Source organism: Rhamphochromis sp. 'chilingali' (assembly GCF_963969265.1).
Source record: "Rhamphochromis sp. 'chilingali' genome assembly, chromosome: 10".
Taxonomy (NCBI): Eukaryota; Metazoa; Chordata; class Actinopteri; order Cichliformes; family Cichlidae; genus Rhamphochromis; species Rhamphochromis sp. 'chilingali'.
In genome coordinates this window covers 22280246-22296795 of record NC_137937.1, presented here as the reverse complement: position 1 = coordinate 22296795, position 16550 = coordinate 22280246, and the positions used below count along the sequence as shown (strand labels likewise).

At 36.7% G+C, this 16550-nt stretch overlaps 1 protein-coding gene across 2 annotated transcripts in view; it reads right to left on the bottom strand.

Moving 5' to 3' along the window:
* Nucleotides 1-16550, bottom strand: part of stpg2 (sperm-tail PG-rich repeat containing 2) — a 61437-nt gene that overhangs the window by 28042 nt on the left and 16845 nt on the right. For both annotated transcript variants that reach the window (XM_080894037.1, XM_080894038.1), the window contains exons 8-10: nucleotides 13287-13446; nucleotides 11717-11880; nucleotides 11404-11496 (exon numbers count right to left, since the gene is read on the bottom strand). In XM_080894037.1, the coding sequence (XP_080750163.1) occupies nucleotides 11404-11496; nucleotides 11717-11880; nucleotides 13287-13446 (417 nt within the window). The remainder of the gene's footprint in view (nucleotides 1-11403; nucleotides 11497-11716; nucleotides 11881-13286; nucleotides 13447-16550) is intronic.

Here is a 16550-nt window from a genome sequence, read left to right as displayed (position 1 = left end):
TATTTTTAAATGAGGCAAAACATCTGAAGATCTCAACTTGGACCACTTTTACATGTTGTCATATCGTAAGTCACAAATGCCCCCAAACTGCACAGATGAACAGATTTTAATCACATTACATTTATTGAGTTGCCATGGAGCGTTCCCTTTTTCTTATGTTTTTGAAATAGTTTTTGTATTAACTTGTGTATATCTGCCATAATTCACACCTGTTCATTAACAACAATAGCATACAGTCAGTATTTAGAGTAGTTACAGATCATACATTAAATGAGGAAAAACCTCTTATTTTCTGTTGTGCTATAAACATAAGAGAGGGCAAATTTCTCACACAAATCTGTGCGTAAATCATGCATACAGACATTTCGCACAAATCAGTGATTCATCAATATTTTCATACCTGGATTTGTTTGTACTCTACGATCATTATTTATGGTCATTATTTGGAGTTTTCCAAAACGCTTTAAGTTAAAAAATATTCACAATTACAATTAAATAATTAAATAAAAGATTAAATTGTATGTAAAGAAAACAAAATGCTAAATGTGAGGGTATAGGATTTCATCTTTTAATTTACAAATTTTTCTAATATTCTTAATCTCATTTTATTTTGCCTTAAGTTATGTCGTCTTTCATTAAGAATGACTTCTGTTATTGTTGGATGTCATCACACACAGTCTCATTTCTTGGCATTTAACGGCACCGCTGATGCTGAAGAATACTGATTTTTTTCACTGCAGTGAGTTTCTCATCTCAGACTGACAGATCAGCTGCTCACTGATCTCAACCTGTTTTCTTCTCTTGCTTAGTCTCGTAGTCCTATAAACTTTGATGTCCAAACCTTTGTTAGTTTTGTTTTGTTTGTCTTTTTAATTTGACCCACAGTGAGTGTCTTGGAGGAAATGATAAGCTGCATATTTCCTGGCTTCCTCCTCAGACAGTACTGTTTCAGTTTCTTGAGTATGACTTTCTAATCTTCATCACTGCTCAAGCCTGTTGGTTTAAGGTGTCTGAACAACATGAGTCAAATGTGTTATTTTTATTTATTTTTAATTCTACCTACTTTAGGATAGTACTGGCAAAATTGAATATGTATACTAATTGAGAATATAGTAATGAGATAAATGAAAAAATTGCAGGACTGTTGTTAATGCTGGAAATAAACTAAAGCGGAGAAAGTTGCAACCTTTCACTTGCTGAAAATACAGAATAATGAGGCTCTGCTTCTTCGGTGAGTTTCTGCTTTAGTGGTGTAACGGTGGTTAATCTAAGGTGTTGGCTGAACTTTTCACTTTTACCTCATGGATTTTTTTTAATATCAAATAATACTCTATTTACTCACAGTCATTGCATTGTGTATCTCATTGGATTAACCAATAAGTTTAACCCACTGTCCACAATTCAATGACATCACAGGTTGCAATGTACCCCTTATTAAAGGAATAGCTATCACCTTACGATAAACCAATACCCTTACCACTGACAATTCCTCACTCTCACTAAATAAAAAAGAGTGAAAATCCACTAGAAACTTTATTAATCTTATCACTGCTAACAGAGATGATGTAAAGCAGAGATGTAGTTGAAGAACTTGACAGACAAAATGCCAAGTCAAATTTCTCTCCTGTCACTTCAAGGGACAAGGCAATACTTCACTGACTTATAGAAAAGGGAGGAATTCCACTGCCTCGGGTTGAAACATAGGTCCAAATTAAATTCTACACTTATTCTCTGCCAGCACTGCCTGAGGGTATCCCATGACCTTTGAGGGAGAAAGGCCAGTGTCAGGAAGGGTTGGACAGGAGGAGGAGAGAATGTGAAAAGAGGTATATGAGGTGAAAGAAAACAGTGATGAAAGGGGGGGGGGGGGGGGGGGGGGGGAGAGATGTAGGGAGACCAGTCCAGAAGTGAAGAAAGAAGGTTTGGGGATCAAGGGAAATGATACTGGAAAACGCTCTGGATTAAAGTGGGAGAGAAAAGCAAACACTCATTTAAGCTGTGCTCTATACTCATAATCATCTCTCCTTTCATATCTGCCATTTCCCAACAAGGTGTGAGTCTTTCTTCTCCCCAGACAGGTAATCAGCCCCTATCAGATCCAGACCTGTGGGTAAAGTGCAGATCTGACATAGCTTCAAGTATTTGAACAAGTCATGTTGTGTTTGATTTAAATTGTCAGAAATTTAAGAAATCCACCACCAGATAAGACTCCTCAAAATCTTCCTATTAAATTATGCAGTACTTGTTACACAGTATACACTTATCAGCCACTTTGTTAGGTACACCTTGCTAGTCCCAGGTTGAATCCACTTCTCTCTTGAAAACTTTTTTTTTTTCTGACATAGATTCACTAAGATGCTGGAAACAATCCTCTGTGCTTCATATTGACATGGCAACATCACACAGTCGCTGCAGATTTGTCAGCTGCACATCCATGATGCGAATTTCCTGTACCACCACAACCCAATCTCTGTTGGATCAAAATCTGGTGACTGGTGAGGCCATTTGAGCACAGTTAACTCATTGTCATGTTCAAGAAACCAGTTTGAGATGATTTGAGCTTTGGGACATGGAAGTAGCCATCACAAATAGGTACACAGTGGTGATAAAGTGATGGACATGTCTAGGGTGTAAAAGTAAACCCTAGACATGGTTGTCTGGGAAAATCCCAGCAGATCAACAGTTTCTGAAATACTCAGACCAAGTCTTCTGACACCAACAACAATGCCCTGTTCAAACTCACTTAAATGAATTTTTCTTCCTCATTCTGATATTCACTGTGAACATCAGCACGTTGTCTCAGCCAAGCAGTTACACAGATGACCTAACAAAGTGGCAAGTGAGTGGCTATTTAGGAACTGTTTAGTCATTAAATCTTTAGAAAACTAATTTGAAATTCACTGAGAGGAAACTTAATAATAGACTCCTCCCAAATAATGTGGAACTCGCCAGTAAACAAAAAAACCTCTTTAAAATAAATGATCAGAAAAATAAAAGTCACCCAGTAATAGCAAAGACAAGTTAGATAACAGGTCTCCTGGATGTGTGTTTAATGCACTGCACAAAAGCAGCTTCTATCATTTCAACTGACATGGTGTATCTTTTATATTTCTGATTTCAAAAGCCATGAAATGTGAATAAATTCTCCAGCAAAATGTTGACCTTTAATACTAATTGAAGCTTTTAAGTCAAAGTACAGAAGACATAAACTCCCACACATAAAAGAAATAATAAAGACACACTTTTTGCCTTTATTCTTTTTTCCTGCTTTTTTGCCTTCTCATGTTCGTGATTGCTTTCTGATTAGACTCTTTTAATATCCATCCCAGTGGGGGACCGTTACCAGGGATACAGCCTTGGCTGAAGCACAGCATGTGGCTAACTGTTACAGCTAAGATGTCCCCAGGTGATTTTTCATTAAATGGTCATAAAGGGGGCTCTGTGTGCAGCAACTACACTTAGCCTCAGATCGTCCCCACCACGGACAATTTGAAGGTGCTATTCCCCTATAAACAAAACCACAGACAGGTGTAAGCGAGGAAAACAGGGTGGCGATATTGTAAATGAAAGCTGTTTTTTTCTGCTATTTTGAGAATGATGTTTTGATTTTTTGTTTGTGTTTTTCCCCTAGCCCAATTTGGAATGTACAAAATCCTCTGTGCTGCAGTCCTCGTCTCTGTTAATGCTGTTTGCCTGAGGAGAGATGCAGACGGGCATGTGCTACCTCTGAGACATGTGCCACCAGCTGCTTCTTTTCACCTCGACTTCAACAGCCTCCCACCTGCAAACATGACCAATTATGTTTGCGTGAACACACAACCAAGCTGGAGGTACTGCGACTGGGAACTGAACCAAGTTAAAGCCGTTGTTAAATATTTAATCAGCTCATGTCTCCAGCATGTAATGAAAGCCTCCTGCTGATCATTTCAACTTGCAGACATCCAATCCTGATCAAAAACTATTAGCACATGACAATGTCAAAATCTGAACATTATGCAGATTCTGTGTAGTATGCTGTCAAGTTTTCTACTGCATTGGAATTTAGCAAACTAAGGATTCTAAGTGAGTCAGATCATCCATCAGCACAATATACTGCAGCTTGACAGAAAACTCAACTGAGCCATTGTCATGAAAAATAGCAAACGCTGCAGACAGATATATGAGGTAGAGACTAATAAAGAGGTGATCAGCACCACAATTCTTGATGGATCGCTCGCAGTTTTCTAATTAGTCCCAACACTCTCACTTGAGCTCATTTGTGATATGCAATAAAATCTGACAGATCTGCATTATCTGAATGCATAAACAATGTAAAAATGTATAAATATATACAGCGTGCTTACTGCATTTTTTGCCAAACTGCCATAAAAAAATACAATGAGAATAAAAGCTTTAACAAATGCCCTGTTTTGCCTGATGGCATTTTAGTGGCAGGCACACAGTACAACTCATGAGGCCAGCAAAAATAATGTTTTGCACTACGCAGATAGTTTTATGACATTATTTTTCTGCTGTGCAGCTCATAGCACCATGAAACACAATTAAGTTAACATCTTTTGCCCAAATGACAATGATCTCTGATCTCACTACATGGCAGAGCAAGAGAATTTTTTCACTGGAGATTGCCGATGTGTGATATTAGTATGCTAAGTCGCAAATGGAGACGCATTTGATAATATTTTCATTTCTCGCACATGTCAATTTCTAAAGTTAAGCTACTTATGCAATATCGCGGTTCCTAAGCCCTGCTCCTTTGTCCCCAGAGTCCTGCTGGTTTAATGTCCTAACAGGTAGTTAATGGCATCCAGCTGGTGTCCACGGTGTAAATCCCTCTCTGAACATACAGCAAGAACAAAACCCATTAAGGTTATGTGTCACGACCAGTGACTGTAAAGCATTTTTGGTTTGTGCAGAGGGGATGGAAAACCACTGGGACTTCAACGTCATCTAACTTGGGAAATACCATTATCATTATTTTTTAATATTTAACTTCAAAGGGACTTAAACTGTCTGAGTTTCCTATCGTTTTAACTATTGATATAGTATAGTAACCAAATGGGATATAATAAATAAACACCACAATAATGCAGCACATTAAAACTGACAACAAAAAGTAGGAATTTCATTTGTCACCTATATACACACACAAACATAGAAAATGAATATGTATATAGGCAGAAAGCTTTTAATCAGCTTCTTTGATGTACATACAGTAAGTGCACAGCCATGATTTCGAATATGAAAAATCTGCGACAGCAGAGTGTGAAGTCAGATTGAACCGAAATATTACAAAGCAGCATCTTGAAGTCTAAATAAGTTCATTCTCACTCCTGAAAAACACTGAAAAATTCAGGCACATTCACACTGTGAGGAAAAGCTGCGCACTCTGCCAGTCAGTCTGTCACATCACTGTGCCACCACTCGCTGTCGCGCACACACACACACACACACACACAATAGAAAAAAGTCATAAAGGAGCATGCAGTTAAAATAAGAAAGAATTGTTGAGTGCCTGCATGTACACACGTACCCATATTGTGTAGTTTGTTGAGTGTCTATAAATAATAACACTGCTGATATCGCACCAATTTAATTAGAGTTGCTGAGAAGTGCAAACAAGTGGACATGTCAAGGCATGTTCAAGATTACTTGCCAGAAATAGATTTTTTCTTTGAAACATCCTGTGAGAGTGATATGCAGAGAGAGATGCACATGAATCTCACAAGATCAATTGAATCCAGTGATGCTAGAGTTACAGTATGTACCTACAGATCTTTGCCCACGATGCCAAGTGCAAAATTACCCTTTAAACATTGTCTTTGTAGAGAGCACCAGTTTGCAGTGTTAAAAGATTTATTGAAGGAAAACTGGGGTGAAGTATATCAGGAACAGGACGTTAATAGTGCTTATAATAAATTCCTTAGAATATTTACATTACTGTACAATACCAACTGTCCAATAAAGCAATATAGTAGGAAACAGAAATATATGGACTGTCCATGGATAACAAAAGGTCTGCAAAATGCATGTATAAAGAAAAATGCTCTATACAGAGAGTTCTTAAGAACGAGAACTAAAGATGCTGAAATCAGATACAAAAGATATAAAAATAGGTTAACTAATATACTTAGATTTAGTAAAAAGGAATACTATAAGAAGCAATTAGATATAAATAGAAATAATAATAAAAGATTATGGGAAATCCTGAACAGTGTTATAAAATGTGGGACTGGACAAAAGAACTATCCCAAGTATTTCATTTGTAATGACCATGAAGAATACAATATGGATGTTGTGGCAAATAGTCTCAATGAATTCTTTGTAACTGCTGGACCAAATTTAGCAAGAACAATCACTCATCCTGGGAAAGCACAGGAAAAACCCGATACACTGATTGACAGAAATCCATATTCTATGTTTCTCACAGCCGTTAATGAAAATGAAGTTCTTGAAATTGTCAAAAAATGTAAAAATCACAAATCTTTGGATTGTAATGATATTGATATGATAGTGGTTAAAAGAGTCATTGAGGCTATTATAAAACCATTTACATACATCTGTAATTTATCATTTCAAACTGGTCGATTTCCAGACAGAATGAAAATAGCAAAAGTTATACCTCTATACAAATCTGGAAACAAACACCATTTCACAAACTACAGGCCTGTCTCTTTACTACCTCAATTCTCAAAAGTTCTTGAAAAACTGTTTAAAAACAGACTGTAAAAATTTATAGATAAACATAAACTACTCACTGAGAGTCAGTACGGATTCAGATCAAGCAGATCAACATCATCGGCACTATTAGATTCAATAGAATACATCACAAATTCCATAGACAAAAAGCAATATGTGGCTGGGTTATTCATAGACTTGACAAAGGCATTTGACACTATAGATCATGATATATTAATAAGAAAACTGGAACGTTATGGTGTCAGAGGGGTAGTTTTAGATTGGGTCCGGAGTTATTTAAGTGACAGAAAGCAGTTTGTGAAAATAAATGGTGGTTGCTCCTTATGTATGGACATTGCTTGTGGTGTACCCCAAGGGTCAGTTTTGGGTCCAAAATTCTTCAACTTGTACATTAACGACATCTGTAAAGTGTCCAAAGTATTAAAAATGGTTCTCTTTGCTGACGATACAAACATTTTTTGCTCTGGTGATGATCTGCAGAATTTATTGGAGGATATGACTAATGAAATAAGTAAAGTGAAGTTCTGGCTTGATAAAAACAAATTATCATTAAATTTGAATAAATCTAAACTGATGTTATTTGGAAATAGTAGTTTAAATACAAATGCAAAGATTCAAATAAATGGTGTTGATATTGAAAGAGTCAGTGAAAATAAATTTCTGGGGGTAATAATAGATGAAAAACTTAACTGGAGAGCTCACGTAAGATATATTCATTCCAAAGTATCACGAAGCATTGCAGTACTAAACAAGGCAAAACAGGTATTCGACAGAACATCACTTCATATTCTCTACTGTTCACTGGTTTCACCATACTTAAGCTATTGTGCAGAGGTCTGGGGCAATAACTATAAAACCACATTACATTCACTTTTTACTCTTCAAAAGAAAGCAATTCGAATCATCCACAATGCAGGTTATAGGGAACATACAAACTCACTATTTTTGCAGTCTGAAATATTGAAAATTGACGATATAGTGAAATTCCAAACAGCACAAATTCTATTCAAAGCAAAAAATAATGAACTGCCAGGTAATATTCAGAGTATGTTTTTTTTGAAAGAAGGAAGTTATAATTTAAGGGGTTTTTGTAACTTCAAAACAATGAAGGTACATACTACAAGAAAAGGCTTTTGTGTTTCTGTTCAAGGAGTGAAACTATGGAACAAACTGAATATGGAATTAAAGCAATGTCCAAACATAAAACTGTTCAAAAAGAGTTATAAAAATATGATCTTCTCGATCTATAAAGAAAAGGAAAATATTAAAATTAAGTGAATGTCTCTATTTAAAAACAAACAAACAAAAAATTCATGATGTGATATTATAGTATATAGTATATCAGAAATCTGTTCACTATTTTTATTACAAATTATATCAGTAAGGAAGCTGACTAAATATTCACTGATAATTTATGGGACAGGGGTGGGATTAAATAAGTGTATACTTCTTCCCACTCCCTTTCAACATGTAAATTAATCAGAATGTTTTTTTGTATGTAATTTGTATAGTATATTTTTTTTCTCTCATTTCTTTTCTAAATGTACTTGTATATTGTTCACATGTTGAAATAAATTACCAATCAATCAATCAATCAATCAAAAATCAGCTCTGGGGACCTTTGCCTCAAGATGAAGATAACGCTTCTAACCTTCAGAGTTAATCAGAGTAAACAGCAGCTGGTACCCAGAAGGGTACTTGAAAGTACAAATTCTGCATCTTTAATATTCACTGTAGCTCAGGCAGAAATTCACATGTTCACAATTTTTCAGTGCTCGAGTTAGTAAAATTCAATCCCTCACATCCAGCAATTTCACATTTGTATTATTTATATGCAAGTAAATATTGGCATGTCTCATACAGGGCAAAGAAATACTGCTTCACATTCGAAACAGTTACTGTTTGCCAGTTGTCTGTTTGTTTAGATGAAAATCTGCAAAGACGTGGGATTTATTATAATTTTTTATCAAATGTAATATTAGATTTAAGCATGAAATATACCACCCAGGAATAAATAAGTCCTTCAATTTACAGTGTGTGTGCAGTTTCCTTTGGCTGTGTAGTTATCATCTTGTGTTGAGCAGTAAATTGATTCACTCTTGCAGGACTTCACATCTGTGAATATTTACACACTGAGGACCCAGTATGAAAAAAGTCCTGATCTCTCAACTTTAAAAACAAAAGAATATAAACCAACATTTTGACACTGAAAAATTAAAGATATTAAAGATTAAATCATGATGCCACCCTGTTACACGGACCTAGAACCCGGCCAGCGACCTCTCATACCCATCAGTTACCAGGGAAAAATGTATATATTTGCCAACTGGTTGGTGAATATACATTGCTGGGGTTTGATGACAGTACCTTTATGCACACTACCTGTGCATAAAGGTCAGTCCATGGCCCCCTCCAAACCAGAGAACAACTAGAGAAAAATGCTCAAAATGAGATACACAAACCTACACCAAAACCTTCCTTGTGATTGTTTTGGAGTGTGGAAGGTTCCCATGGTTACCTGCAATGCTTCTGTGCATGGAGGATCTCAACTTGTCTGCAAATGCTCATGAACTACTCAGTGAGCAGCAGTAAAACTCTGAAAAGTGTAACGCAACTTTCACTTTGAAGACAAAGCCAAAATCTGTTTCCAATTTGGACCACACTTTTTCAAGTTGCCCTACCAGCACCTTCCAATAACAAGTAGGTTTTCTGATCGCATACTGCTCTGTAGGGCTGCCACAAACGATTATTTTGATAGTCGACTAGTCACCGATTATTTATGCGATTAGTCGACTAATCAGATCATCATCCACTGGACGTAAAACTACAGCTTATTGCACCAGCAGCATATGCTCTTATATAACTATCATTAGCTTAGAGCTTTAAGCTTTTAAGGTGCTAACTAAAAATAAAGACAAGATGATAGTTTATTCAATTTTAATGAAATTTGCAGATTGTTTCGGTGAAGTTTAATAAACTCCTTGCTATCTAAAATATAACAGGACAACGGAGTATATTCTCCAGCATCTCACACTTCTGATAATCAGCTGTCTGCTTGACGTTTATTCAGCTGTGTAAAAACTATAACTTTAATCTCAGACAAACCGATTTACTCAGGAACAAATAAAATACTAAAAAAAAAAAAAAAAGCCAAACAACAACATTTTTAATTTATCTAAGTGACTCATATATATTTAACCTGAGTAGCGAAAGACGGCGGTGGGTTTGAAAACAATTTGCCGGGAGTCCGGTGTTCTCACCGCGCTAGTGACCTAGCCCCCGGCTAGCTATCGAGCTAGTGGGTAACAGAGGTCTCCGAAACGTCGGAGCGCTTTTGAAAATATGTGGTGTCCTGATAAACTGAGCCGATATTTGAGGTTTACACAGCTACATTCTCGGCTGAAAATATGTTAAACGTTTATTTTGTGACCCAGAAAGAATAATAAGAGTAATATTAAAACTAACTAGCTGCCGCCATTGTTGGAAACTGAGCTGGGCCGCGCTATGAATTCTGGGACACAGCTGCTTCTTCTTCTTCTTCTTCGGGGTTTAACGGCAGCTGGCATCCTTGTACATGCAGTGCTGCCATCTTCTGTTTCAGTCCGTTATTACACTCTTAAATCCTGCTACTTATTCCTGCGTCTTTTGGGATCTTACAAAGCTTCAAACGACGCGTCGACTATTAAATCAGTCGTCGACGATTTTGATAGTCGACGTAATCGTGACTAGTCGACAAATCGTGGCAGCCCTACTGCTCTGTCGCTGGTGGTTTGTTGCTAGCCTAGATTCCAGCCTCCAGTTACCTAGGTAACTCTAATGTATGTTAGGGTATATCACTTAACAGTGTCCTGCGTTTTATTCATAGCTGCTCTAATCGCTTGCCTTAAAGCTGAGAAAGGTTTAACTCGGGACCCGCAGAGTAAGAAAGCAAAAGTTAACATAAACACCAAAATTTCTGGGGTTGAGATGAATTATTAAACACTTTAAGATAACCAGTTGCTGTAGAAATCTTTAAATTCAAGAATAATATCCTTATAATGGCATCTAGAAAAACAACAGTTTGAAGACAATAACATCAAAGTATATAATATTGAATCATACAATTAAGCCTAAAAACATAGCTTCCTCTTGTTCTAATTTTGAGTCACACACAAAACTGTTTGATCATAAATAAAATAAATAACTGCTTTGAAAAATAATCAAAGTAACACTGAGAAGTGGAAAGAGTTTGGTATGTAAATATATGACAGATTTTGTATTAAGCAAAGTGGAAGAGAACAAAAGGAGGATGTTCACAGGAAAAGTGACATCACAGAGGAGAGGAGCAAGAAAATAATTATCACAGATGTGACCTGTTTTCTTCAGCTTAAATGAGCATTAGGAGGAAAAAGGAAAAGAAAAGAAGACAATCTGAGAAAATGGACTGCTGTGATGGCCCATTTATGAAACTAAAACCTTGGCACGCTCTACTGTTTTACTTCATTTCGGCTCTTCTGTTAAGTAGGTTTGAGAAGATTTGCAACATAAACTTGATCTCTGGATGGAAAATTGTCCAACAACAACAACTGTGGGAGAATCAGAATCAGAATCAGAATACTTTATTGATCCCTGGGGGAAATTTTTTTTTTTTTTTTTGTTACAGTGCTCCATTTTAAACGAGAAACTGGGAGACAAACTCAGAGAAAGAGGAGAGAAAAAGAAACTTACTTTAGCCAGCAGTGGTGAAGCCAGACGCTCTGTGACCGATTTAAAAGCCGCTGTGTGCTGCTGTTTGTAGCTCTCCTCTGTCTTCTTTTCCTTCTATATGCAAAACATATGACAATGACATTAATGTGCCCATACACGTGACAATATGAACATGCAACGTACATGCAAGACTCTAATCAAGCTTAAACTTTTTAGGAGATTTTTTTAAATCAAAAAATATTGACAAACATATTGACGAATCTGGGACTAATCTCTAAATGATGTGATGAATAACACTGTGAAAACTTCATGACTTACTACTAATCTGTCCTACCTCATACTGTGCTGGACTCGGGGTCTCGACAGATTCCTTTTTGTAGAAAAGGGAGCTGCGTTGAGAAGAGGAGCCAAAGCCTCCCGTCTTGGTTTGAGAAAAAAACGCCTTTTTAAAACTTTCCCGGGCTAAGCCATGCTCAAAGACATTGTAGGAACCTGGACCTGGACAGACAGAGGTGTTCACTGTGCATTTTTACACACCTGACCTTAAATAAAGCAGTCCAGGACTACATCGTAATTGGTTGTTGTTCTACTTTCCCTCAAAACCAGCACTTGTTAGTTTTATCTGAAACAACTACGATGATGCAAATCTTGCCATTCAGGCACAGCTATTAGACACATGTTGCAGAGGTGTAACTTTGGCTTAGTGGCACATTTGGCAGGGTGTGTAGCATTCATGTTGTGCTGACTGGGAAGTGACATCTGTGCTACACCTGTGCTACAATAACTTTCATACGGAGGCATTTTACTGCTTTTCTAACATCTGTCTCCTCTGCAATATGTTGTGTTTACAGATGTACTTCAAAAAAAAAAACTGAAGAACGAACAAATGGTCCTTTGCACTTTAACCTAAGAAAATACATATTTGTTATGCAGAATTTGTTAACAGACACACATGACAAAATGCAGCAATATTCAAATATTCAAGGTAGCACAAGTGAAAAACATTAGCATTTTCTCCATTTTTCTCAAGCTAAAATAAAACTAAGACTTTGCCAAAAACTTTTAAAAAAGCAATAAAATATAACTAAACTATCTGTATAAAGTGAATCATCAGAACCATAAAAAAATTAAGGCAGCTTCTTAAAATCAATCATGTGATGCATCACATCTGTCAGTTCTGCTCCACAGACTGCAGAGAGATGTTTGGAAAAGAAAGTACAGAAATAGATTTAATGTTGGTGTGCTCGTAAAGTCTAAGGGTTGTTTTTACATAAATGACTGCTGTTCAAAGTAATATAGGTAGCAATGCCGAAATAGACGAGGCACTAGTTTTATTATTCCTTGTGTTGTATTTCAAAGGCTTAATGCAAGCAGACATCAGAAATTAATCATACCTCTATAAATAAGGGTTCACTCATGGGACAACACAGCGTGCTCTCTCTCTCACACACACACACACACACACACACACACACACACACACACACACACACACACAAGTCACGTCACTTTCATTTCTTTTCAAAATGTTAACACAAGCTGCAATTATTACTTGTTAAATTGAGTATAATGGCCATGTCAGGTTAAACTCTGATCTTTCAGAGAACATGGCTTGTTTAAAAAAGCATCAAAGGCTAATAAATACTGTCCTCTAACATTAAAAGGCAGCAATCAAGTGCAAGTCATGTTTGACATGGTATGAATATTAACTGAAAAGCCTCAGCTATTAACTAAGAGAAAGATCTATGTTTCAAAATCTGTGCAAAGCAAGAAACCCACAGTTTGGAGCAACAATTGATTACTAGATATCTGCTAAACTACATTCTACCGATCAGAGGAAAATCACTGCCTGTGCATTCAAGTACACACAGACATACGCACAGACAACAAAAACACATACTGACCTGGTGTGGTGCCTTTTCTGTGGTTAGAAGAGAAGCGAGGTGCAGTGACACCAAATGGACTTTTCTTTATTCCTGAGGTCCTCTTCAGCAGCTCCAGGGCACAGCGCGGGTCATTATATGTACCAACAGGGGGCGACACTTCATTCACAGGGCCAAACCTCTAATGGAAAGAGAATAAAGAGAATGACACAGATGAACGCGTGAAGGAAGAAACACAAAGTGAGGCGTCTTAAGTCAAGTATCCAGCACACACTGAAATTTCACAATTGAATGTTTAATAGCCCTCTTCTATCGATCAAATAGAGACCAACACAGTTTCATCTCCTCGGTGTCCATCTGGAACACGGTAACAAATCCAGCTTCAAATATCCACAGACTCCGCTTCAATCAGTCAAAGCTTTACTTTACCAGAGTCAGCTGGGCCCTCATCTCTGTCCAGGTCATTTGGGATGAAAAGCAGTGGTGGAGGAAGTTCCCATGGTGATATGGGTTTGTTTTTATATCAACAGTCTTTGTTCCTAATAAAGACGTTTTTTGGCAGAAGTATGAGCAAACATACACAGCTGAAAAAAATCAAGAGAGTTGGGGAAATTGTGTAATGATTGAACTGGGTTAACATACAGTAGATATTTTGTTGGAGCACAGCAGGGCTTTGAGATGCTAATCTGCAAGCACTAGTTTGATTGGTTTAAACGACTACTGTATCACATTTGATAAACCTAAGTCATCAGCGTGATTAAGTTTCTCCCCTTAAAACCTAAATAAACTGAACAATACATTTTTAAAAATTCCAGATGTAGCAAATACTGTAAGATACAAATTAAAACTCATATATACAAATTAATATTTAATAATTATATTTTAATTCGTCAGAAGATTCAATAAACACTTCATTTAAAAAATAAATTTCTGGCAATTATTTAATAGTTCAGGCTTTAAAGGGTTAACATAAAAAACACAGGTGGGGCAGATGACATATCAATAGCATAAGCAGGGTAATAAATGAAAGTAAAGTTATTGCATTTCATCATGAGAAGGACACAAATTTCATGACAATTCATTCAAATACTCATTGAGATATTTCAATCAGTAACAAAGTCAGACAACAACACAAATCACTATCCATAAAGCCATAGTTCTTTCCTGCCTTTTTGCCTCAAATCTCAAATCCCAATTACATGTGGAAAAGCTCTTCTGACAAAACTAAAAAACACTAAAGGCAAAATAGAAAGAGCAAAAGTGATAATGAAATCAATGACACAAAAAATGAGAGCAGAATGCATACAGAGAGAACTAAGTGGCAGGATAGAAAATGAGATGGAGAAACAGCATCTTCAATGCAAAGATAATGATTCACACAATCAGGTATGTAATGTTCTTTGAACATTTTGCTGATGGCAGCCTCACTTCCAGGGTGTTTCTCTAATAGTCTATTATAACAACACAGGAAACCAAAGAACCAAAACAGATAAGTTGCCGTTTTAGTCAAGATTACTGAAGGTGAACTATGCTTCAGTTTAACTCACAACGGAACCATTCAGCAGAGGAATACAAATCACCTGATACCTTCAAATGGCAGCGAGGCTATATTAACAATGCCTACCCCCACACAAACCACAGCCAATTCCTCAAATGACTGATGTTCAACTACAGAATGGTCTTAAATATAATGTATTTGGAGGCATGCCAATTATTGATTTACAGTTTGCATTTAAACAAGATGCAGCCTATGGAAAATTAGTTGTGGGGTAATGAATTGTGTTAGTAATGCACAGCTGAATTATTGAGCTTTTTTTTTAAGGTAAAAAAACGTGAAGGGAAAATAAAGGAAGAAAATATGTTTAGATGGAAGAAAAAACTGAGCGAAAGTTGAAAATGACACAGTGGGGAAGTTTTTTGGGTTCGAGATTGAAAAGAGAAGAACAAGAATGACAAGAAGAGCTGTCCCAGGGCCAAACCACACTATTTTTTCAAACGCAGTTATAGAGCGGGGGTTTGTGACCATCTGTCAATCTGATTCTGGCTTACTGGCTCTGAGTAAAGTCCTGTTAACAGGCACATTTTCCCTCTTTAACTGACATGCTGAGCTTTGTTACCACTTCACATGGATGCTGGATTTTTTTTCTGCTTCCTGTTGTTCCATTTTTAAGCACATATGATGAAAAATGCCAGAGCAACTCTTTTGAAATTCAAACTCAAAGCCAAAATGTTCATTGGCACTGTTGAGTATTTCAGTGACAGAATGTTATAATGACTGTTAAAGTGAAAAATGAAGACACGGAGAGAAGTGAGACTATAGCCCAAGTACAAGAGCTCTCACTGGTGCCATTTGGCAACAAACAGCTATAAGTTACACTGTTGATGTCAGTTTATACTAAGCAGAAAGAAGGTGGACTACAAGAAGTGAATCCTATGGTGGCACAAAAAGGCCAAGATGTATAACCTTAGCCAAAATGTCTACGCATACACAGGGTGGGTGACGTGAGTGTTTTTTACATGGTGTGTTAGTCCACTGAGCATTCAATGTCAGGTCTGAAGAACGTAACGTGTATGTGGGTTTGTGTAGGTCGGAAGAAAAAGGACAAAAACTAGGAGAACAACTAAAATTTCTGATAAATTCTGAGATTATTTTGAGTCTGAGCTGTTTCACAAATTCAGAATAGAAAGACTCAGCACACATGCTGCCAGTGTGTAAATTGCTAATAGGCTAGAGCTTGACTCAGCACTCAGCAGAGACAGTCAAATTTACATGAATAAAGTGAGATAATGAGTTCTTTGAACAGAAATAATTGTATAGCATTCTTTCTTGAGTTTAACCCCCTAGGACCTGGCGTCCACATATGTGGACATCACATTTTGGGTTATTTAGACCAAAATACTCAATTTTAATCTACAAGGGCCTGATATCCACTTATGAGGACATTATACTGCTACTGTTGTATCGAAATTTTAAATGAATGTCCTTATATGTGGCTCTCATTTTTCTTAGAAACAAAAATTAGGTTAAAAAAAAAAAATCTGGTAATTCTTTGTTTTTACATTGATCAGGTCCCAATCAGCCCAAAAAGTGAAATTAAAAATGCATGCCGTGGAAAAGTTCGGGTCTTAGGAGGTTAAAGAACAAGAATTGGGTGATGCTGTATTTTACCTTGACAAGCCCGAGGCTTATTAACTTCTCTTTGTGAGCATGATTGACTACAAATGGTAGTTTGTCTTTGACAGCATAAAAAGGATTTGTTCTACAGCACTCTTGGACTGACCAAT